Genomic DNA, 25079 nt, shown 5'->3' with positions numbered 1-25079 from the left:
TTGTAGGCTGCATAGATTTCATCAAGGAGCTAGTTGAAAGTAGGGTTCTTGCTGTACTTGCCACAAGACAGGGCCCTGACAACACTTAAAGAATCTGTGTACACTATAGACTTTTGTATCTTGTGTTGTTTAATGTGTTGTATAATAAGCAGGATACCATAGGCTTCCGCTGTGAAAATGCTGGTATGTGTATGCATGGTTCTGGTGTCCGAGAACTTTTGCCCATAGGCTGCACAGGATACAGATGTTTGAGATTTTGAGCCATCAGAGAAGAACGCGGTTGAACGATATTTGTGTTCAACGGCCAAGAAATGTTGCTCAATAAGTGCACTTGGACAATTTTCCTTTATGATGTCTTTGAAAGACCAGTCACAAGTGACTGGACATTGCTGCCAGGGAGGGATGTGTTCGACATGGTCAATTTCCTCCAAGTCATTGAAGAAAATTGCAAGTTTTTCTACTGCAGGTCTTATTGCCAATGGAAACGGTGGGGCGATAGAAGGACGGTTTAGGTATAACTGGGTAGTAGACACATCGTTCATAAGTGTTTTACATGGGTGCTGCTTCAGAGACATGATCTTAACTGCATAGTTGACTCCTAGATAAGTGCGCTGATAGTCTAGTGGCCACTGATCTGACTCTGCATATAGGCTTTGAATAGGGCTGGTACGGAAGGCACCAAGTGCCAGCCGGATACCTAGGTGGTATACAGGGTCCAACATTTTCAGTGCTGTCCTTGAAGCTGACTGATATACTATGCATCCATAGTCTATGCGTGACAGAACCAGGCTTCGAAACAGAGATATGAGACAGTGCCTGTCTGTCCCCCACGACTGATGCGATAAAATTTTTAAAAGATTCATGGTCTTGAGACATTTTAACTTCAGCTGTTTTATGTGCTGGATGAAGGTGAGTTTGGAATCAAAAATTACACCGAGGAATTTTTGTTTTTTCGCGATGACTATGTTTTGTCCATTCATTAGTATGCAGGGGTCAGGATGCACACCTCGTCGTCTCGAGAACAGCACACTAGTAGTCTTGTCAGTGTTAAACATAAAATCATTCTCGTCAGCCCATTTTGCAAGTCGGTTAACACCTAACTGTATCTGGCATTCGCATACAGTCAAGTTACACGATTTGAAACTAATTTGAATGTCGTCCACGTATACAGAGTACGATATCGCAGGTGGAATAACAGAGCGAAGAGAGTTCATTTTAACTATAAATAGTGTGCAGCTTAATACTCTTCCCTGCGGCACTCCATTTTCTTGAAGAAATGTGCGCGATAACACAGTACCTATTCTTACACGGAACTCCCTTTCAGACAGGTAATCTTTTAAGATGGTAAACAACCTGCCACATATTCCGAAAAACAGTAGATCTTGCAAGATTCCATATCGCCAGGCAGTATCATATGCTTTCTCAAGATCGTAGAAAACAGACAGACAGTATTGATTGTGTACAAACGCGTCACGTATATACGACTCGAGGAGGACAAGATTGTCGGTTGTGGATCTACCTGTACGGAAACCAGATTCGCACGGGTCCAATATGCCATTGTACTCCAAGTAACAGACCAAGCGGCGGTTAATCATTTTTTCAAACACTTTGAGTAGGCAGCTTGTGAGGGCGATAGGCCTGTAACTACTTACCGAAGAGGGATCTTTGCCCTGTTTAAGGATTGGTCTATTGCCTCTTTCCAAGCAGAGGGTATTTTGCCGGTACTGAAAATCTTGTTGTAAAGAGCTAAAAGGCAGTTTAGGGTTTCATCAGGGAGATTTCTGATCATTTCATAAGTAATTGTATCAGAACCAGGAGCAGAACTCCCACAGGAACCAAGGGCGAGTTTCAGTTCATATACTGTTACTGGTTTATTGTATCCGTCTGATCGAGGCTTGTTCCGGCACAGAGGTACACTTTCAGCTATGCTTTTGTGGCGTAAGAACTTAGTGGTATAGTTTTCTGAGCTTGACATTTTCTCGAAGTGTACGCCAAGAGCGTTTGCCTGTTCTTCTACTGTATAACTGCAGTCATTCACCAAAGGGAAGGGATTTGGGCCTTGTCCTTTAAGTTTATGCACCCTGTTATAAACCTTGCTGACGTCTGTGTAGGAGTTTATTGAGGATATATAGCGTGTCCAGCTTTCCAGTTTGGCTATACGGCGAACACGCCTGCTATTCGCTTTGCAACTTTTAAAGGTTATCAAGTTTTCTGCTGTTTGGTAGCGAGAAAAAACCCTCCATGCTTTGTTTTGCCGTTTTTTAGCAATTTCACATTCCCGATTCCACCATGGCTTTGTGTTAACTTTATCATTCCTGGACTGCGGTATGCACTTTTTTGCACAAGTAAGAACATATTCAGAAATATAGCTGGCCATCTCTTCTACTTCCAAATGGTCTACCTCTTCGAGGTGTAGAGTACATAGCTCTCTGAATTTCACCCAGTTTGCAACATGAAAGTTCCACTTTTTGGGATAAGACGGCCGGTCATCCCATTGTTTTGTTACTAAAAGAGTTGGAAAATGGTCACTTCCATATGGATTATTAATAACTTTCCAATCTAAGTAAGGTAGGAGTGACGGTGACCCAATGACTAAATCTATGCATGAATATGTATTGTGTGTGGTACTGAAGTATGTTGGCTCTGCCTTATTGAGCAGACAGGCTCCAGATGCGAGAAGAAAGTTTTCTATTGCATGACCTCTCGCATCACATTTGGTATCACCCCATAGCAAACTGTGAGAATTAAAATCTCCAATTAACACATACAATTCTAGAAGTTGATCAATAAGCTTTTCGAACTCTGTTTTATTGAATGGTTCGTCAGGGGCTATGTAGATCGAGCAGATAGATATAAGACGGTTGAATAAAATAGCGCGAACAGCCACAACCTCAAGAGAGCTTTGTAGCACAATGTGCTGGCATGCTACACTTCTTTGTGCAATGATGGCGACACCTCCAGAAGAGAAATTGCCACCATTTCGATCTTTACGAAAAACCACATATTGATTTAAGAAATTCACATGAGTTGACTTTAGATGAGTTTCCTGAAGACAGGACACTTTTGGCTGATAGTCATTAAGCAAGTCTTTGATATCATCTAGGTTATTAAATAGGCCTCTGGCATTCCACTGTAGTATTTGTGTGTCCATTTAGATGTGTTTTGTGTTGTGTGCTCAGGGATGGAAAGTAAGCTCACGGACCCTTTCCAGGGGCCGTGACACGAGATTTTTTTTTTGGATCGGTCGACAGAGTCGCGCCAATCCTTAGGCGCTGGCTGCGCCCTCATGCTCGGTGTTGTGTCCATTGCCTCTTGCGAGGCGCTGGACACGCGCTCTTGAGAGTGCTGCGTTTGTTTTGAGAACCTCGCCTCATAGGACGAGACCTTCGTGGCCCCCAGCTCGGAGGTTGGTGGGTCTTTCTTGGATGGCGGAGCAGCACTTGCTGCAACCGCCGAGGGGGCGGATGGCGTCACCGCTGACTCACTACGCGTGTGCCAGACAGGCGCCGGGGGCCGTCATGGCGCTGCCCCCTGACGCGCCACCTCGGCAAAGCTGCTTTCTGGTAGGCAGGACACCTGCCTTCGTGCCTCTCTAAATGAAATGTTTTGTTTTACTTTAATCGTGACAATTTCCTTTTCTTTTTTCCAGCTTGGGCATGACCGTGAGTATGCGGCATGCTCCCCGTTACAGTTCGCACAGTGAGGAGAGTTTTCACAGGCATCAGATGTGTGTTCGTCAGCACTGCATTTCGCACAAGTTAGGCGGCCTCGGCAGTTCTGAGAACTGTGGCCGAACCGCTGGCATTTGAAACATCGGAGAGGGTTCGGTATATACGGCCTCACTCGAAGCTTGATGTACCCAGCCTCAACGGAGTCGGGCAGTACACTTGAATTGAAAGTAAGTATCAGGTGCTTAGTCTGGATTTCTTTGCCATCGCCCCTCATCCTAATTGGTTTCACGTTGATGACATTCTGTTCACTAAAACCCTCCAGGAGTTCAGCCTCCGTCAGCCCTAACAGGTCGTCATCTGAAACAACGCCACGGGTGGTGTTCATGGTTCGGTGTGCGGTTACTATTAATTTAATATCTCCAAATTTCACTAGATTAGACAATTTTTCATACTGTTTCTGGTCGCGGAGCTCCAACAGGAGGTCACCACTTGCCATTCTCGATGCTTTATATCCTGGGCCAAAGATTTCTGTCAAAGACTCCGAAACAAGAAAAGGTGAAATAGTTCTCACTGGTTTGCCGGGTGTGTCAGCGTGGATAACATGGAATTGGGGAAAGGATACTCTCTGGTGACCAAAAAACTGGAATACTTCATCGGTGCGCCCTCTTTTCTGAGGGCGATCAGAGAGTGGGGGGAAGGAACAAGCCATAAGAAAAGGTTTATTTTCGGCAGCGGCGCCAGCCACCCACCATGGAGTCCTACAAGGGGACGCTGCAGGGTCTGTAAGCACAGGACCTGCAGACGCCAGCTGTACACCACCACTATAACCGAATATGGTGTATCCAAGGTAGGATAGCCACACAGGGTTAACCCTTGCCACCAGGAAACACGGAAGTCAATGGAAGAGAGTAGAGGACCGGACAGATTTAAAGTAAGAAAAAAGACGAAGATGTGAAGGCGAGACAGGAAAAGGCGACTGCCGATTCCCCCCGGGCGGGTCGATCCGGGGGTGCCGTCTACTTGAAGCCGGGGCCAAAGGGGTGTGTTGCCTCTTCCGGGGGGCCTTAAAGGTCCAATCACCCAGCGTCGGCTCAACCCCCAGGATCCCCTTTTCCCCGGACAAGGCGCAGCCACGCACGGCTAGGCGTGGGAGGGAGCCAAAAATCCCCCATTAGCTCGGGTCCGTGGTGTCGCTACACATTACCACATTTCAATACTACAGCTTATCTTTGCAGCATGCTTGACAAAATACATAACAGGGCTATGAGAAATCAAAGTGGAAATGACATGGTGCAATATGAAGGCCCCGAACCTTAACACTGCCCGATTTACGGGATGTTCTAGCACTGAAACCATGGAAGACTAAGTTTTGCCTTTAAGGGTAATGCAATAGTGCTATGACGTCCCATTCTCATCACATTCAGAGTTTTCCATGATTCAATTTTCAGTCTACACGTCAATCATGCTTTGAGGGAGTCTCTGTGCACATGACATTAGCTGTTGTAGTCTCCCATGGTGTCAACTGCAATTACAGTTGTGAAGCCTCCACCAGAAGTCTGTAAGGCAATATACACACCTACGTGGAAATACTTTGTTGATGCTGTGGCTGATGACGAGAAATTACAACACAATTGTAATGAATTCACAGCTTTCAACCACTCACTGATTATGCTATTCACATGGTGTGAAGCCATAAAATATTGCATCTGTTGCCGCAGCTCCTTGCCAAACATGACAACTGTATAATCTTTTTCTGAAGCAGTTTCAAGCACTGTTGCACCTCTGTGGTAGAGTACTTGACTGTCATGCAGAATATCCAGGTTCAGTTCAAGCTTTGACTCTGATCTTTACATCCATTGAGATTTTTAACTCGTGGACAACACCAATGTTTCACTCTTTCACTCACAACCAACACACTGCACCTTCTACAATACAAGCTCTAACGCTCTTGCATTAATACATACTAGAAGATCATAGCTTACCATGCTTACACACTCCCACAGCCTACACACTCCAATTAATTTCACAGGTGCACATAGATCGTCAACTACTTGCACACCAGCCATAGCCCTGGTAACCAAGTGTCAGAGCCAATGTGGGTATGAAGAGGTGTAAGCAGTAGAAAAAGGACATGAATATTGGTAGGAGACACTGCCAGTTGATGCAAGTACAAATTACAGCTATTGGTGGTGAGTACGAATATAAATACCAATAACAGCAAGAGAACATGAGTATATATTTGAGTCAAAGTAACCACTTAGTCTCACAACCTTTGCACATGTCAGAACTTTTGGGATAACAACCTGACCATTTCAGAAAGGTCATTACATTCACCTTTTGCTTTCGTTGTAATGGATGTCAGCCAACAGAAAGAGTGGAAATTATTTAATGTCATTTACAAACAGCATGTACACATGATAATGCCAGGTTATGCAATATTAAGGAACAAAATTCTATAACAGTGCCTTCTATTTTGAGTTATGCATGGACACATCAACGTTTTTTTATCCTTTTCTTTTCTTTAGATCTTTAGTGTTTGAGCATTAGTTGCGTTGATTTCTTCGCGTTAGGAGGGGGGAAAAAACGTTTTGCAAGAGGTATTTCAGTTGACGCTCAGAATGCACACAGAGATAAGGAATTCGCAGCAATGAACGAACAGAAAGCGCTGCTGAACATAAGCTGCGGAAGACCGATGCAACATCGCGCATGAAACACAAACTGTGGACACACATGTTTGTAGTCCAATGACTACTCATGAGATTACACACTTTTTGCATAGATTTCTCATTCAATATACTAACCAGCACTTTCTCGAGTTACGTACTGGCACTCTCAGAATAATCCCTGACGCCAGACATGCAGCCGTTACACTGCGGAGCGTGCCCACAGAAATGCAGTATGATGGCCAGGCCGGTCTCCCTAGAAAGCAAGCGTTGCTCCCTAGTGCACACAGATTAGCGTTGCAATGTGACAAAACGGTAGCCCTATGTCCCCTTGGGGCTTTGATAAGAGGGGCTGGGTGGTTGGTGTCTGCGACAAGCTGTGTGTGTACATACATCGCGTTGGAGCATAAGCTTTCGTGTGTGCATGCATGTTCGAATGCTTCGGTCGTTCTTTGTTTGTTTGTTAGCTTGGGCCATATTTATCATTTCATCAGAGTACTTACGGGAGGTGACTGGGACTAGCACTGGTAAAGGGCGGCATTTTCGTGTGATGCAACCGTGAACATATCAAGCAAACACAGTAACGTTTTGATTCATTATTTTGTTTGAAAAAAAAAATGTTTTTTTTTTCTGTTCTAAATATATATCTACTTCGATGCCACTTATTTTGCATATAGCTGAGGCAGACTATCACTGACTAGCATTGTATACTACCTCTAAGCTAACTACAACGAATGCCTGTGGCAACAAACGATGACACACGATCGAAATGTAAAAATACTCGTTACCAAGCACCTTCTGTAAATGACTGGCGCTCAAAGATATGCGAACCACGATATATAGTGCGCGAACTCTGGAGTTGTGAGGAGCTTATTTGAGTACGCACAAAATCAGTCTCTGAAACTGAAACTTGCTTTGACAATCAGCCTGAAACTTGCTTTGACAAACATGCCGCCTGATTTCATTTTCTAAATTGGTTTGCAGCGCTGTGACAGACACACATCCAAGGGGCGTGTCTGTGTACTCGACCAACCCAATAGAAACACGCATCCCGAGATAATTAAAGCAAAAACTAATACTTCGCAAAACAGACTAACGCTGTGTAAAGTAGGCAGCGACGCAGTTGTAGCCATGCTGCCTTACTTTGACCCAGAATGGGTGCAGATAATCGCGAGAACACGTCGCAACGAAGCGCGGCATGCTACAGACCTTGCAGCCTTCGTTGTCGTATCACTGAAGAGCATCCAGCGCTACCCTTATTGAGCAAGAAAACGCCAGCTAAACTAGCTCGCCTTGCCAGTTATTTATCCGCCGGTGCGCTTCGCCAGCGAGCGGCTGCGTGTTCGGTGTTCCAAATTATTCTGAGAGCGCCTGTACGTACCCGTCAATTTTCCAGAAAAAGTTCATGTTCTGATAAGATGCCGCGGATAGACCATGAAAATTAGACTTTATCGGGAAAATGGGTCCAAAGCCTTGCATTTAAGTGGGAGCGAGTCAACAGCCGTACGCATCCCTGTCAAGCAGAACGTGTTGACAATTGTGGCTCATTGGTCTTTACTAGAAGGCCGCTAACAAGAGCATCGTACCTTGACTGGGAATTTTACATAAAAACAAACGAACCTTTGCTCCCGCGTTGTCGTTCTAAAAGAAAGAGGGAACAAGTGCGCGGTTACCTCTCTGCCAATCACAGCCACGGCCACAGCCATCGCACTTTCCTTGAAACGACGCGGCACACAAGTTTCTGTACCGGTTTCTTAGCCGCGCCGTTGAGGCATCTTTACATGAGTTCACCAGTGGTTCACCACAACCCCACAACCCCACAAAAGGCGGGTGAGATGCGGCGACACCACTGACACCGCAGCTCGAAGAAATCGCATCTGCCACCATGAAACTAGCCCATTAGCTGACACATTTGCCAATGGCACAGCCAATCTGGACTGAGTGGCAAAATAATGTGCAAATGTCCTTAATTTGGTTGTTACACACGTGTTATTTTGTGTGCAACGCCTAAGTGTGTGCCTAGCGTCACAACACACCTACAGGACCCGTTGACTGTGGCGATGTCACATCTGCCCTCCATGTACCACTGTCACAGCTCAAAAAGCATAAAACTCTACGCTGAAAAGCAACTTGACTACTTTCGACAGCTATGATTTAACAACGTGGATTTTACATACGACAGGCCACACCCACATGCCGCCAGCTGAAACAGAGCCAACGCAAGCGCAGATCAAAGCCCAGCCAAGACAACGCGGCAATTACGTACCGTATTTTTTCGCAAAAGAAGGTAGAACAAGAGTCCTTCTGGTAGAACTAAAGAGTGGAGGCTAAAATGATTCGGCGCAAAGTTTGATGGAAATCGCCTACATGTTTTGCGCATCGATGGGGGAAGTAAATACATTTTTGTCGTTGTGCCTGGAAAACGACTCAACGGGAGTACGTAACTTGTTGACAAATGGTCAGTGTTTATTTTTTTCTTTTTAGTTCAAACTGCGTCGATTTCTTCGCGTAAAAAGAATAAACTCTTGAAATCTTACGAAATTAAATTATTACTCTGTAATGACTAAACAACTCATTTCCAACCTTTTCCCTCGGTAAATGAATTTGTTAAATAAGCAGGGCGCCGTCTGAATCATGGCCTATCCCACGGAGTGGGTTGCGCCAAGATGTTGAGGAACCAACCAACCAAACAGTTGTTTCCACCGTTACAGGTATTCCAGTTGACGCTCAGGATTCCGAAGGCACTACGGGGTTGCAAATAGCAGCTACAAACGGGTACAAAACGTTGGCCGAACACCTTTTGGAGCAAGGCGCCGATATCAACCTGGCCAACAAATGCGGTTGGACACCGCTTATGCATGCTGCACAGCATGGTCAGGTGTCAGTAGTGACGCTGTTATTGAATTACGGTGCGGCCATAAATGCAACCAGCCTTCTGGGTTAGTGTTCTTACGTGTAATACTAAATGCTTTGCTTGCTCTCCACCTAAGCATGCACCGTGTGCTCTTATAAAATCTCAACTTTACCATGAATATTTCAGGTTCTTTAAATGTTATACAATGCGCATATTAATTTGCTTTCCACAGAAGCACGTCATCATCGGCCCATTTTTATGTCCACTACAGGTCAAAGGGCTCTCCCAATAATCTCCAATTTACTTTTTCTTGTGCAAGCTGATTCTAGTTTGTACCTGCAACCTTTTCTCATTTGAAGGCGGCTTTAGTAATAAAATTTTCAAATTCAGTGGAACCATTTGCTGATATTTGGCATAGATGGTTGTGGCAGTGCTGGCAATCAGGAAAATTGGCTCTTCATCAGTGTGTGTGTGCTTACTTTTCTCTGAGCAGATGTTGGTGCACTAACATTGGCTGCAGCGGGAGGTCACCATTCAACAGTGTGCCTCCTCCTAGAAGCAGGAGCAGATGTTGAAGGTGGTGGTGCCCACTCTGGCTTGGGGCTCACTCCTTTAGCTGCTGCTGCCATCAATGGACATGTGTCAGTCATTGGTGTCCTACTTCAAAGGGGAGCTTCTGTAAACCAGGTGCTTCTAGCAACTGGTAAATTACCTCACTACGAAATCAAAGTTTTCTCCAAGATCTCTTTGACTGCTCTGCTGGGACTTGACAAATAGCTCACACTTTATAAATCTAGTGAATCCCATTGCTGCGAAAGGCGTTGCACTTTTAGCACAGTGGCTTGATGCTCTAATTACCAGGCCACACCAGCATGTATAGATAGTTTGCACTGGCATCATCTTAGCCACTATACTGGAGGACTGTCAGTGTTGCAGAGTTGCATCTGTTGAGGTCAGGTGCAGTGGTTCTGCTGTAAGTACTCGCACAAATGTGAGTGGGGTTTTGTGGCATTGAATGCATGGTCATATAGCCAACATGTTTGAGCACCAGTTCAGCAGGACGATGCATGTCTGGCATCATGTGCAAGGTATCCATGCTTCTATCATGGTAATGCCAACTAGCTATTCAAGATTGCTGTGTGTGTCACATTGCATAGTATGTTGAGACCTGTGCAAATTAACACACCAGTACGTGCTAGCTAATGTGCAGTAATATGCATATTTTGTCCAGCCTTCCCACTGGCACTGCCATTGTGATGATGGCCTCAATGAAAAGGCTTTGCTATGAGACTCTTGCACCACACATTTCAAAACACTCAGTAAAAAAGGGTTGGGGGGTGGTGGTAGCGTAGACTTTATTTTACAGTGAAAGCTGTTATGAGATCACAACATGGGTCGGGTGTGGTCTGCCACCGCTAGTGTCCGTAACCGCTATAGCACGAAAAAAAAAAAGCTTGGTAAATGAAAACACGAAGGACACAGCAAGATTCGAACACGGATCCCGTGCATGCCAGCCCAGTTTTCTACTGCAGAACCACGCCAGTGCTTAAAACTCTGTCGCAAACTTGCCTTCAGAAGGCTTGCTGTTGGGAAAGGAATTGCATTAGTATGATTAATAAGGCGTTTTAAAACAGGAAAAAAACAACCAGGCATCACACAATATGAATTTCATAACGAGTGGGTTATTCAATACTCCAACCCATTACGAAAGAATCTTATTGATCACCTATTAACTGTGGCCCATACCCACGTCAGGCATTCTTTGTCGTCAGCCACTGCATAAAAAATTTGAACAAAATTCCTTGCAAGTTTGTAGCGAATACCGCGCTTTTCCGAAGAATGAAGAAGGATAGCATAGTGAATGCCAGCCTGCTACACAAAAATTATTACTATTCATTGTGTACCGGGTACCCAGTAAATGTGCTTGTAGCAGTTACCCAAAGGGTGTTTAGAAAAGGCTCTCCCTGCGACTGTGAAGCACTTCTGTGCAGGTGTAGCGCTTTTTTATTAAATATATTAGTTGTGGGATACACTCATCATTGAATTTTTCTATATTGTAACGAGACATTGTGGTACATTTGTACAATGTCATGCAAATTGCATCCTTCAATTCAATATGTGTTAATGCTGAATGAACCTTCCACTTGACCTGCAAGGTTTATCATGGTGATGGCTGAAGAAAGCATTTGTTGTAGAGACCTGCCGTAATGTCTGTTGTTGTAATGTGTCGATTGACTCTTATAGCTCTTGAAAGCTTTGCATACACTGATTCCCACAGTTCATGATATTTACATAATTTTTATTCTCGCACAGCTTTCTTGATCACTTGAACCCAGTTTTATACAGTAACTACTTGGCCATTTTCATGGGCTGATCCCTGAGGTAGTGCTTCCTAAGAACTGGGTTCTACCTGTGTTCCACCTGGCTCATAGTTACGACCACGGATTACGTACTACTGTCTACTTAAACTCAACGCCAACTCAATTTACCATATGATTTCTTCCTGTAGGTATGTGCCGCTCTTCAATTAAATCTCTTTGATACTAGCTTGGATATGTGCCTACCCTGCACACAGGTCTACTAAGTATGTGTCACTTTTCAGTGAACCTGTTTGATGCTGACTTAGACTACTGAGTATCGTAACTCACAACATCATGCACTGCACTCCACATTATTTTGCAACAATACTGCAAAAGCACTCACCATTCAGTGCGGAACAGTCATAAGAACCATTCTCTGCCAAACTGTGAAAGTCTCGCATTAGGTAGATCTCTAATGCAGTTGAGCCTGTTTGCATCGTTATTATAACTCATTTGGTACATGGTTTCTAGTGCGCCATAAAATAAGTCTGTACTTCCTGTTCAAACCTGATGAGGGAAGAAGTTTAAAATTTTCTTTTACAAACAGTAAATCCAAACATTTATTTATAAACTGTGGCTTCTGCCATGGCTAACCATAGTGCGAAATTATTGGGTACGTTTAGTGATTACTACAGGTAATCCAATTCACTTCCCAACTTTCCAATGCGTGCACGCTTTAAGCGAATGAATGTACTACTCAGGTATAAGGCCTCAAATGTATCAACCAAACATTACCACCTTACACACCATGAGTTGTTTTTGTTAAGTATGGGCACATGCTGTGTTACTAGTAATACTAGCATTAAATTTCTTGCAAAAATTTTCATTCTAGGCTAATTGCCATTTTATTCTATTGCATGTCAAAACACTAGAGCTTGTGAGCTGAAAAAATGTTTACCTAAACGTTATCTGATGTTAACTAGGCTTGTGCAAATATTTGAATGTTTTGATTTATCAAATGAATATCACAGATATCAAATTCACTTTGGTTTGACTTTAAATTATTGAAAATTTTGAAGTATTTGAAATGAACGAATAAGTCTATAATAAACTGCATGTAATTTCTTATAAAGGTGGGTTTCACAGCAGTCAAGAGATGGTAAGTCATGAAAACACCTATCCAGGGAAATTTTGCACTGCTACAAAGTGAAGCCCCACTTTGTACCAAAAAAATGGCATTCGCACAGGCCTTGTTTCAATTTTGAAAAAAGTATTGTGTAGGTTAGTTAGCTCAAACAAACACACCCACTTGTCTTTATAATGTGTGATTTATGCTATTTGTATTTGATTGGAAATTATTCAACCAAAATTGCTATTCGTTTCGAACCTAAAATTCACTATTTGCTCAAGCCTGGTGTTAACACATTGGCTTTCTTTATGCAATGAGAAAAGCAACATGTGTGTTAAATTGCATACAGTTGATAAAACACATGGAAGTGCATAAATGCCCATTTTTTAAGCTGCTGCACACATGCCGCAGGCACTAGCCCTCTCATGCTGGCTGCAAGTGGTGGTCACCTTCGAGTAGCACAAATGCTCATGGACCATGGTGCTGACCCAAATCAGCAGAATATTTATGGCAATACAGCCTTGGATATTGCCACAGCTTGTTCGAACATGGAAACAGCTGAATACCTTCGAAGCATGACAGAGCTTGCATCAAACCAAGGTGAAACTTTACAAAAACCACCCATGATGCTAAAAAACACGTCACATGATTTCTTGTGCAAATACTGAAAAAAGGAAATGTTTTTACACTGGCAGAAAGGTGTAGGCCAACATTTAGACACAGTGGTGTAACCAACGAGCGTTACATTGCCTGAAAAGCTTTTAACGCGATAGCATTGAAGAGCTTATCCCGCGAAAATTCTGGCATCGGTGTTGTTGGTTAGGAGCAAAAAATAGTCATCTTGTGCATGACTCAAAAATCGAGAAAGATGCAAATAAAAAATTTTGTTTCAAGTGAGGATTTAATCTAGGTCATTTGCATGGCAAGCTGATGTTCTACCACATAGCCACGCATATGCTTGTGGATACAGTGAAGATAACTTCCTCTGTTTTGAAATGCAGTGAAAGTAGCTCTCATGCTTTACACACACATGCATCCTGTATACATGCTTCACAACACGACATACTGCAGTAATAACGTATGGTACAAGCGTAAATTGCCATCGGGCATCAGAACATGTGATTATCATATTGACTTCCTGGTTTAAAGCCGGTCATTCACTATAAAAGGCACACAGGTTATTGTGCCTGCTCCCATAAGGCCATGTAGTGGGTGCATAGAAAGTTCAAAAATTTCATGCACTAAGTGTTTGAGGTATGCACAAGGGACAGGATATCGATACATTCAGCTCCGAAAGGCAAACATTAAGGGTCCCCCAGTTTTTTCAGGTAGTCTCTTCCACGTTTGGTAGAAGGTGTCTCTGCTGTAATGAGGTGGTGTGCTTGTTCTGCGCAATTGGTCATCCTTTCAAGTGCTGCCAGAATACTTGGGGCAGTAACAATTGTGCAGAAGCTTTGCATCTCTGGCTTTCTCTTCATTATGATGTCTGACAGTCGACGAGGTTGCTTAGAGGGGATGCTTGCTTTTCTTTCCATCGATCTGGAAAGACCCATGTCAGCTTACATATTAAAGATGATGCAAGCGACATATTTTCTACGTGAGCTCTGATATGCTATTTCGAAGGTTTTTAGAAGTTTTTGTCTTTTTATCTTGTCTGCAATAAAATTTTGTTTTGTGCAGAGGTCTACATTTGGACAAGTTTCAGGAAATATATTTTTATGCATTGTTTTTCGAACAAGAACATTTTCGTAGTTGGGGAGGATTGTGAAACAGAATAGACTCTCGCGGTATTGCATATCATCACTCTCACCATTTATAAAATTGCAATTTATTAACCAAAATATGTCATGTGCAAGTGTACAAGTGCTGTTATCAAACACAATTTGCTATGATTTTGATGTAATTTCTGCACTTGTTCATGGCTGCACTGGTTCTCTGAGGTGAACTGTCTATGGTAAAACTGAATGCTAAACACAAACAACAACATGACTAAGTTTGCATTGTGCTTGTGAACCTTGCATTATGACAAAATCAGGGAGGCAAGTATAGGAATGTAAGTGTTGCCATCAGATGTGATCAGATTCTTTCCTTATCCCTGTGATTGAGTAATGGATATAGGTGGATGTTTGTGATAAACTTCAGTTGTTACTTTGTGTCAAAGATGTTTGTTCTTGCCTCCATCTCTTGTGTTTTTCAGCCTAGTTATGGAGTACAAGCTCACCGAGTGTTTAATACTTTTTTGCAAGTTTATGGCATAAAAAGATACACATACGTTATGTTGTACAATTAATAAAGAGAATATGTATGCACCTGTGGCTTGAATTTGCTACAGAAGAGTTGATTCAGGATGAGTCAGAAAATCAATTGGTCATTGTCACACTTATTGTTTTAGTTAATTGGATTCACATACATAGTCTAATTGTAGAAGACATTCAGCGCTAAACTAGTTATATCAAAGTTTAGTGCATTTGAGTTATTCCACATGTTTCTGATAAAACTCATGAGTGCATAAGCTGTTTGATTAACTTTGTCTTTTTGCAGAGTACAATCCAACCATTGGTGATGTCTTCAGTGCTATTTCAGAGGGTAAGTTACTCATTTTGCTGTCATGAAAGTTGTGTGCACATAGTATACATTCAGAACACCACATTAAAAAGAAGTAATGTCAAAATATTGTTTGAGAAAAGCTGTTATTCTTGAAAATATTGTCGGATATACTGTGAAATCCCGAGCAAGCATCTCTTTTTGGGAGAATCTAAATATGTGCCAGTGACTGAGCAAGCACCTGCCCACTTCTCTCCACTCTGCTATTTTTTTTTTTGACCTGTTCTTCACTGCAGAATCCTTCAGCAGTGGTGCTGAGGGTCTTTAGATATATGCATGATTTATTAGTACGTTTACGTTGTGGTGCCATGTAGTTCTATTTTGAGCGGTCACAAATTTTCCAAACATTTGAAGAACGTCTTTCCCCCTTGTTATAACTCGTGAAATTTCACACAAGAATTTCTTCTGGTTCAGTAAAAACAGTATGTGCATCTGTATTCTGTGTACCATTTTGTTAGGAACATGGGTGTGCATTCTTCTTAGAGGCTCCACGGCCGCTATCTTGAATTTTACTCTGTGACGTTCCAAACTCGTCAAAATATTTTTCACCGTAGGGGGTGCGCTTGCTCAGAATTTTATGATACTCACATAGATAGGCTACAACTCCATAAATTATGCAACCTTTAAACAAGAAAGAGCTCACACATACATAGTGCATAAAAATAGTCTAATGAAAAGAAAACATATGACCATTATGGTGTTCATATTATATTCTATTATGCAATGATTTGTTTTTGCCGAGTGCATGTGTGTGTATGTGCAAGTGCTATGCATGAGTCATTTAGTGCTAATTATACATTACTTTATGTCATGCTATGCTTCTAAGGTAAGCATTTCTTTTGCTCACAGTAACAGTGTGCGCATCTGTTTCTGATTTGTAATGGTTGTAATGCTGCCAGTAACATACCATTACAAGTTATTACTGCAACATACCAAGTAATTTAGGTGATCATGTAATAAAACATGTACAGATAATTTCAGCCCATGCTTCTCACATGTCTGTCTCGGGAGCACACTGAGCGATCAGTAGAATAGCAGATATCATGCAATGGTTTCTTTTTAATAAACTTCTTACATTTGGGCTATCCCATTTTTGGGGCACGCCGACATTGCACCATTTGAGTGAGCAGCATACAGTAGTGCTTTGAAGGTGCACATTGCATGTCATTGTAACGCTTGCCAAAGAGATTCAATAAACTGCTAGTTGCACTGAAGAAAAAGCACATGAGACATGGTGCAATTCAATGCCGGAGGATTGTTGACAGGATCCTGCACTTTGCGAGCACAGCATTGCTCCCAATGTTGCTAGTCTTACTTTGTCTGGTATTCTAGTTTGCTGCTGTCACATTAATTGCTTCACCATTCTCTTGAAACTGTCGATTTTTTTTTTCAACATGCCTCATGCATTCTTGTTGTGGTCAGTGTATCTCACACTGTGTAGTTTTCACCTGATTTGGTGTTTTGTTTTGGCAAAGCTTTCGAGAAACATAACTTAGGAGCGTGGAGGTTTGGGCTAGTTGGTAGGGCATGACGATTGCTATAGCGTGAGCTCAGAACGTCTTCTTATCCCTTTGTCGTCGTTCTGAGCTCGCGCTATAACAATTGTTCTTTAGAGAAACCCTGTGTGCACAAAAATTGCATGATGTTAGGGTTGTCACCTGTGCATGGCATATTCACAGTTATTACATAATGTTCCTACTTGTTTCATTGGATCAAATTAAATGTAGCTGTATTCATTAGTATTATATAAAATTTTCTAATGGCTTCGCTGATTCTTTACTTCAAACAGGTTTGCACATGTATGTTGCAGATGCATAACACTCTCTGTAACCACTTCATTCATGGTTTTTGCAGTCGGTTAATTGCTACTTCATAATTTTTCACCTAATTAGAACTTTGGTATGTTATTTTTTCAAGGCAACTTGAAGGAACTGAAGAGACTCTTGAAGGATCATCCATCAAGTGCTAACTGGTGCGACCTGAAGAAGGGCACGACTCCCTTAATACATGCTGTCATACTGGGCTGCATGGATGCTGTCACATTTTTGGTAAAAAACAATGTGGACCTGGATATACAAGACCACACAGCTGGTTGGACAGCACTAATGCATGCTGTATATCAAGGGTATGATGTCGTATTCTCTATTTCATGTCTGTTTTTCTGCTGCAACTTTTCTTGGTTCCTGCAAATGCATATTTCACTTTCTTTTCGACAGGAATATCAACATTGTGCGCTATCTCATTAGCTCAGGTGCTGATGTCGGTGTAGAAGCTTTCAATGGCGCTACTGCTCTTGACATTGCTTGTTACCTTGGTCAGTGGAGGTTTACTCCACTGACCAAGGTAACAAGCACTGTTTACTTTTGCATGTGGCACAATATAATGTGCGATGGTATTACGGATGTGGAAGTTTTCACTGTCATTCTGGTTCCAGAGAATGGAGATGCCAGAATTATTCGGATGCTGGCTGACCAGATAGTTGCCTGCACATCAACACCAGGGAACGAGAGGTACCCTGTGGAAACAGTTGCCATTTTTTTCTCATCTTTAAGAAACTTCAGCTACTAAACATGTTATGCATGATATTAAGCTCATGGTCAATAATTTAACTAGTAAATAACTTTCAGAGGACAAAGTACCTCTCAGCACTTCAAGGCATTTAAGGTGAGAAACTATTTTAGATTTTTTTCTTAGTGATCACTTTTAGTTTTGTGGTAGTACAACTGCTAGACCAAAAGCTGCACCATCTTCTGCGTTTGTGGCGTCAGAGGAAACTGTTACGTTATGATCAGTTACTATATGCATAGATGTTTACAACTTACATTGTTAAATGACTAATGAAAGCTGAGCTTGCTACTCAGACTCTTTTTTTTTTTGTAATATTCACTCTAGAGTAATGAAATTTGTGCTACACATGCTAATATTAAAGATATAAGCAGTTTTACAGTGAGTTGCATATTCTTTTTGTTTTGTATAGTGACTATGTAAAATGTATACCTTAGATTAGATTTGTGGGGTTTAACGTCCAAAAAAAAATGTATACCTTTTTGCTCCCACTTTTTTTTATAACTAACTTCCATACTTAAACGTAATGAGTGCATCATATATTTTGCCATCAACTGTAGAGTGATATTTTTTGCCATCAACTGTAGAGTGCTGATAAATTACTAGAGAGTGCATAGAGAATTTTTTGAGGAGCACAGAAAATTGAAACATGGAAAGTCTTAAAATATTCTGACCCCGGTAGTCTGGTAAATGAAATTAATAATAAGTGCATAGGTGATATCAAAGCTTAAGGAAGATAACAACACTCCCCACATGGTAAAGAAAGCTTGGGAAAATTTTTTGTCCAGATAGGGTCATCGGAAGTAAAAAAAAAAAAGAATGGGCAAACTAAAGAAGGTGTCAAAAATACCATCTTAACAAAAGTGCAATTTAAAATTGAAACAATGTGATGTGCGGAAAATATGCATCTTTGTTATTATTTCTTTCTGCATTGTACCTTGTAAATCATGGTTATATTTAGAATGTGATGGTGGTCAACGTCTCATGCGAACTTCAATGGAAAAGAGCCATGTGATGATAGCTACGAGAGTGCAGTTTCCATCTAATTGCTGCCAGCTTATGCTCCTTTAACCTGGTTTTAACCTACTTCCTGTTTAAATTCAGCCTTGATTTTTATTGTCATGAAAGTAAAAAAACGTGAACTTAACAGTGCAATTAAAAACTGAATATCTTATTTACAAATAAAAAAAAGTTCTTGAATAGCATATTCCTTTTAGAAGCAGCAACAGTTGTTGCTAGCCCATTGTGTACATTAGAAAACATTTTACCCTAATTAATCACAAAAAACATTTTATGTAGAAAGAGTGTTCTGGACCATATGTAAAACTGTACTGATATGAGAATTTTCAGTTGTATTTTTTATGTTTTGGGATTAAATAAAAGGTCGAGCCCTTAAAAGCCTAGAAAATGTACTGGTAATTGTGAGTGCAACTTGAAAACATGTTTACAACATGCTTTTAAAAGCTAGTTTTGGTTGTAATATATCCTGAAGTCGGAAGACAATGTGAGCTTCTCGTCACATGCTCACACAAGATATCATGACATTTCCATGACTGTCTGCTCTGTGGCTCTTTTATGGCACATAAGTGGCCAATTTATGTGTTGTGATACCTGGTGTCTTAAGTCACCAGAATTGACGCTGTAGCCTGACGTCACACTAGTGTTGATGTCAATGAGTTCCCCATGTGAAAGTTGACTTCATCTTGAATTGTCTCTGCACACAGGAGATTTCTATGGCAGTGAAAAGTTAACTTCGAAGATTGGTGTCAGTACCTCTTCAAGAAAGGCTGCTTAGTTTGATAATTTAAAGGCACTTGCAAGGAAGACTTGTGATGCAATTTTTTTCATGTTGTGCTGTTATAGCTCATATGTTTTTTTAATATTATTTCATTTTATATGCTACAAATAGGGCTGGATTGGTCATGTAACACAAAAACTGACACCATGGAAAGGTAGACAGTTAATGCAAAAAAGTGTCAGCCAAACAGCCAACCCACCTAGTTCTTTGACTTCGGACCTGGACTCACTGAAAACATCACCAAGGCCTAGCACACTGCCTGCTTTAGACATTGACTTCACATCTCCAGAAATAGTAAGTTGAAAAAAAAATAAAACTAATTGCAAGACCTTCACCTTCATTCAACTATAGTAATTGTGTGATGAAATGTTTTAGACAAAGAAAACAGATAGATATACAAAACACTGTGTTTTTAACAGCCTTTATAATATATAAAGTGAAGTTTATTTTCCTTCCATACAAAGGAGCAACCAGAGGCTAAAGGCTGGAATGCCTGACAAAGGTCTCGGTGCCCTTGTACAGGCCTCAGCTCCCTTGTACAAGGGCTCCCCTGTATACAGCTCCCTTGTATATAGACAGCTTTCATTGAAGTAAAGAAATAAACACTGAGGGAAAACCAGCTCCTACAGATTGCCATAGCAGCAAGCCCACACAACACACATTGGCACTAGCAGAGCTTTCATGAACTCGTAGTGATTCCTGCACTGCCAGCAGACTCACTTTTACACTGTGTAATATCTGAGTACATGAATAATCTGATATATATAATGTTAGGGCTGTAAATATTTCAGCTTTAATCTTGGAGTGTATTTCAGCACATACTATTGCATGCAAATACAGCATGACTGAATGTCAGGGGCCATATGGTCCACTTTTTAAAAAGTACAGATACCTACATTAAAAGCCGTATAACTAAAATGCATATTTTTTAATCATAAAATAATCACAATTAGGAAATATGAAAGTTCATAAACACTTGTAAGATACTATACAGTTTAATTTAGCAATAAAGTTACTCATTCATTAATATGTTTTATGTCATTGGCATTATCATTACATCATGACATAACAAATTTCCATTGTAAAAATGCTAGGTGTGTCATTGTTCATCAAAAAATTAATAAGAGCAATTATTAAAGTGATGCGCATGTGTAGCAGGTGCAGTGATTACAAACAGTATGAGAAAATGACTTATGCCATAATATATCTACCTCTGGTACACTTAAAACAAAACTGGTTTGTAAAAAAAAAACCTATAGTAAATTATTACAGCAATCTGCCTTCGAATTTTTTTCTACATGAAAAATGTCACGTTGGCACTCAGTATTCAAAGCAATATAACTTGGATGCATTGTCAACTTGACAAAAATATTGGGCCTAATGTGATTTGTTAGGCAGACCTATAATGGTAAAAAGTTACTGCCAGATACATATTCTAGAGAAAATGTAGTCACTTCTGATGTACTAGTTTGGTCTTCCCTTTGACAGTAGAGTATATGCCGCCAAATGACAGTTATATCCTATTTGACATACCTTGTCTTTCTGCAGACTTTTCCTGAAGTAGATGCTGTATTCAGAGCAGCACCTCCGTCACTTCCAAACTACGCAAAAATGCTTGAAGCCACCCCAGCAGCTATGCCTGATGATACTGCCCAAGCACAAACACAGAAGGTACAGCTGTATATCAAAAGATCAATAAAGAATGAGCTGTTATGGACAAACATTCACTTCTCATGCAGATTATGAGAAAGGCCACTGAACCAATTTTTCTTCGACATTTGAAACCACCTCCCTGCAATAAGCCAGGGCCCCCAGGTATGTGAAATAGATTACTCCTTCTTTACCTACTTGTTTGTCTTTCGAGCCTACATATGAAAATGCACTGATGTGAAGAAACTAGTCTGTGGCCTCAATACCTTTTTTCAAGTTGTGAAAAAAAAAATGGCAGCATATCTACGGGGTGAATGATGGAGAGTGGGGCGAAGCATCCGTCCGTCCATTCGTTCTTGTTTCCGTCCGTGCATCTGTTTGTGCGTCCATCCGTGCGTTCGGCCATGCATTCACCCCTGCATCCGTCTATGCATTCATCTGTCCGTGCAGCCATCCATGCGTCCGTTCATGCATCTGTCTGTGTGTCGGTTCGTCCATCTAGTCAACACTCCAAGTACCACCATCTCGCATCTTTTCATCATATATTCCGCATATAGAAGCACCGCCATCCAGTGGACATTCCAAGGACTAAACGAGAGGTAGCACACGCACACTTTCTTACCGCTTGTGCTTCGTGTCCATTTCCCACCTTTAACCACCTCGAGTTCATGGTATATACTAGTCCACTGTATTCATGGCACTGTGGCCCAACGCTCGCTAAACCTTCCTAAAACCAAGGAGGTTACGCCAAGCGAGTATAACATAGCAACCCTTTCTTGCCAGATAGTGCGCAATGCACATGCCAATGGCTGCTAACGGGGAATGATAGACAGGATGCGGCTTTTAGTTAACGCGCACGCTGCGAATTTTTTATTGTTCAACAACACACAGGAGAATTCTCCCACCGGCACCACTTTGCAGGTCAAAAGGTAAGACTGGTTACACACTACGATTACGACTACGAGGGACAAACGGGTGCCGCTTTAAGAAGCTTCGCCCCTAAAATCTATGATAATTCTAGGGGTAGTTTCTACTGTTTGATGCTAGGACGGGAATATTATGAACCAAGACTTATCGGGCCAAATACGAAGAGATAGCTTGGTATTCAGTGCGTGTGGAGATGACGTACTTCCATCACAGAAGTGACGTTAAAAAATATATTATATACTAAGAGACTGGAAAGAAAAAAACAACAGAAGGAAAACAACTGTCGTGCAAAATCGAACCAGCAACTTCTCAATTCTCAGCACGCAGTGCTAACCACTAGGCCATAAAGGGTACGTTGTCAGAAGAGCTAACGGCAAGCTATTTATATACACCATACATTGTTCGACAGTCCTCAGAGCTTCAAAACTTTAGCACGTTTTCGTACATCAGTGGCGAAATGGTGCGACAGGCTCATGTTCGGCACACTCTAAAGGTCGTCACCTTCACGGAGCGTGGTCTCACCTGCGCACGCGCTTGCTTATCAGACTTGTATTCGGGAGAGTACCAAGGCCACTGTACATGCTGCCACGGCTGCACTTACGAAAGGAGTGCGCTGTTGACACATAATGCAGGAAGAATAGTGACAGCTGTCCGCGCTTGTCCTGTGTATATTTGTGCGCTCATTTCGTGTCTTTCTTTGTTTGAACAGCACGCTTTAAATGTCGAGCTGTGACGGTTGTTAGTCCGCACTTGTTCTGTGCATGCTAATTTCAAGCGTGCTTGCCGTCCCTAATGTGACTTTTCAATTTGTTGCTGTTTCTGAAACAATGCGCAATAAATGCTCAACGACTTCTGTAAAAACACGTTTCACTTTCGTGTTATGCTGATTCCTATGTGGGGGGATCAGCCACATTTTTTTTTTTTTTCACGCATATCCTTTTTTAGTTTCAGCGTTTAAGTGTATAATAGCTTTATTTTACATGTTGCATATAACACTTACATGTTTTTTTCCCATTTCAGGTGTAACTGAAATTCTACAACAACTAGGTCTAGACAAATATGTTCAAAACTTTGAACAAAATGAGGTACGGCCTGGCATACTTGCATGACCTTGAAACCTCACTGGCTTTTAATTTGTAGGTTGACTGGGAAGTATTTGTGAATCTAGACCCAAAGAGCATGGAAGAAATTGGTATTGAAACAGAAGCAAGCAGAGAAGCACTACTGGAAGCCATCAGCCAACTGCAAAAACATAGGCCCACTTAAAAATTTGTGAAATCTCTGGTTGTACAAGCCAACTAAGCAAACATTGTCGTCATCTTCACTGCTACAAAACATTTGCATTTGCCAAGACAATAAAATATGCTTAAAATTGAACTAACTTTGCTGTGCTTTTATTAGCATTTGTAGCGCAACAAGGCATCTTCAGCCAATCCATGTGTAAGCTACAGCAGCTGTAATTAAATGTCAAGCGAAAGGCCACCAAGTGCTCCTGAAGGTGCATCTGTCTCCATATCATCTGTCTGCACGTCTGCTCTCAGCATCTTTCGACCTTCAAAGCAGCTCAATGCAGTCCATTCTTTGAGGTCAATCACTGAAAATCCGAGCGATTTGTCGTCCCCTCCTATGGCTATCACAAAAGGTTCATCTGGAGAGCTGGCAAGTGTAAGCACTGTCCCAACAGTCAGATCCTCCTTTTCAAAGACAAACACTGGTTTGTGATCTAATACATCCCACACCTTCAACGTTTTGTCTTCCGACGCTGTGACGAGACATCCCGGACAGTAAGCGCTCAGTGCCATGCCACTGACACCTTTACTGTGTGCCGAGAGTGTGAATACGGCTTGGTCTGTGCGAGCGTCAAAACTATAGACAAAACCACTGTCTGTACTAACGTAGAAGTAAAATGGATCAAAGTGGTTCCATAAGACTTTTTCTACCTCGCCTTTAACAGTCCACGACTTGAAGCTGGCGTCAGTATTTCGGCAGTCCCAAAGCTTGACAGCATTGTCACATGCACCTGTTAGCAATGTGTGGCTTTCGAAGGGATGCCAAGAAACAGACTGAACTTTCTCTTTGTGCGCTGAGAGACACCTGGCTGGAACACCTGCGTCCAAGTCCCACACGAGTGCTTTGTTATCAGCAGATCCACTAGCGAGCAAATGCCGAACTTGCTTATTCCACGACAGGCTAAGAACGGCATCAGTGTGACCGAGTGCTGCTTTTTTCTTCTTCGCTTTTTTTCCCAACTTGTAAGCTGGCTCCAACGTGTCGACAAGGTCCAAGTCCCAAACACTGATCACGGGAGTCATGTCCCCCACGGCTAAGTAATTGCCAGGATTCGCATCCGCAGGATCAAAATTCACCCATTCCAAACAAAGCGGATAAGCAGGCAGCATAATGTCATGGTGCACGTAAAGGTGCTCTTCCTGGTGGTTGTTGACGTACACCTCAATGGTAGCGCACGTATCTTCATCCACACGGGCCACAGCAATCAAGTTGTCGGTGCACCTTATGGTGAAGTCGTCTATTTCTTCTTCGCTATCTTCGGCATCTTGCGGGTCCAAATAGGGGTCGTCTGCGTTGTTTGCGTACACAGCAAGTTCGTCAAGATTGCCCACTTGCGCCGAACTGTCTTCTTCATCATAAGTGTCCAGACCATACTTTTCCGTAATGTCATCGTCACATGCTCCTTCTTTGGTGTCTTCAATGTCGCTCGCACTGTCCACATTCTTGCTGTTGTTCGAAACGCCTCTTTCGATCAGCTCTTTGAGCTGTTCACTGAGCAATTTTATTTTCTCGGGGTGCGCCTTGGCTACTCCTCGAGGAACCCAAGCTACACACGGCACAAAATTCATTGCTAATTTGGATGCGCTTACCACGAATGACGAACACGCGGACAGCAAGACGACATGGTT

The 25079-nt window shown here is 41.9% G+C and overlaps 2 protein-coding genes and 1 pseudogene across 6 annotated transcripts in view; 1 reads left to right on the top strand and 2 right to left on the bottom strand.

The window, feature by feature from the left end:
• Positions 1 to 8729, bottom strand: part of LOC142801539 (trafficking protein particle complex subunit 2-like protein) — a 22465-nt gene extending 13736 nt beyond the window's left edge. For 2 of the 3 annotated variants that reach the window (XM_075887544.1, XM_075887545.1), the window contains exon 1: positions 8601 to 8729. In XM_075887544.1, coding sequence (XP_075743659.1) covers positions 8601 to 8714 — 114 coding nt within the window. In that variant the 5' untranslated portion in view covers positions 8715 to 8729. Of the gene's footprint in view, positions 1 to 8007; positions 8441 to 8600 lie in introns of those variants that run through there. The other variant, XM_075887546.1, reaches the window with a different exon arrangement.
• LOC142801513 (uncharacterized) lies at positions 8607 to 23541 on the top strand. 3 transcript variants are annotated; one of them, XR_012893935.1, is made up of 9 exons: positions 8607 to 8792; positions 9046 to 9273; positions 9682 to 9891; positions 13029 to 13217; positions 15159 to 15203; positions 17139 to 17346; positions 17656 to 17731; positions 17849 to 17885; positions 19696 to 19780. XR_012893935.1 is itself a non-coding variant. In XM_075887543.1 (8 exons), the coding sequence occupies exons 1-8, from the start codon at positions 17331 to 17333 to the stop codon at positions 23425 to 23427; spliced, it is 702 nt and encodes a 233-aa protein (XP_075743658.1). In that variant the 5' UTR covers positions 17207 to 17330; the 3' UTR covers positions 23428 to 23541. The 3 variants fall into 3 exon arrangements, 1 of the variants encoding a protein (XP_075743658.1); XR_012893936.1 differs by lacking the exon at positions 9046 to 9273; XM_075887543.1 differs by lacking the exons at positions 8607 to 8792; positions 9046 to 9273; positions 9682 to 9891; positions 13029 to 13217; positions 15159 to 15203 and adding exons at positions 21133 to 21255; positions 21324 to 21399; positions 23182 to 23246; positions 23302 to 23541 and having other exon boundaries at positions 17207 to 17346; positions 19696 to 19878.
• LOC142801456 (periodic tryptophan protein 1 homolog pseudogene) lies at positions 23115 to 25079 on the bottom strand (annotated as a pseudogene).

The sequence above is a fragment of the Rhipicephalus microplus genome, chromosome 1 (assembly GCF_043290135.1).
Source record: "Rhipicephalus microplus isolate Deutch F79 chromosome 1, USDA_Rmic, whole genome shotgun sequence".
NCBI lineage: Eukaryota > Metazoa > Arthropoda > Arachnida > Ixodida > Ixodidae > Rhipicephalus > Rhipicephalus microplus.
Note: the sequence above shows the minus strand (reverse complement) of the source record. Positions and strands in the feature narration are given on the sequence as shown.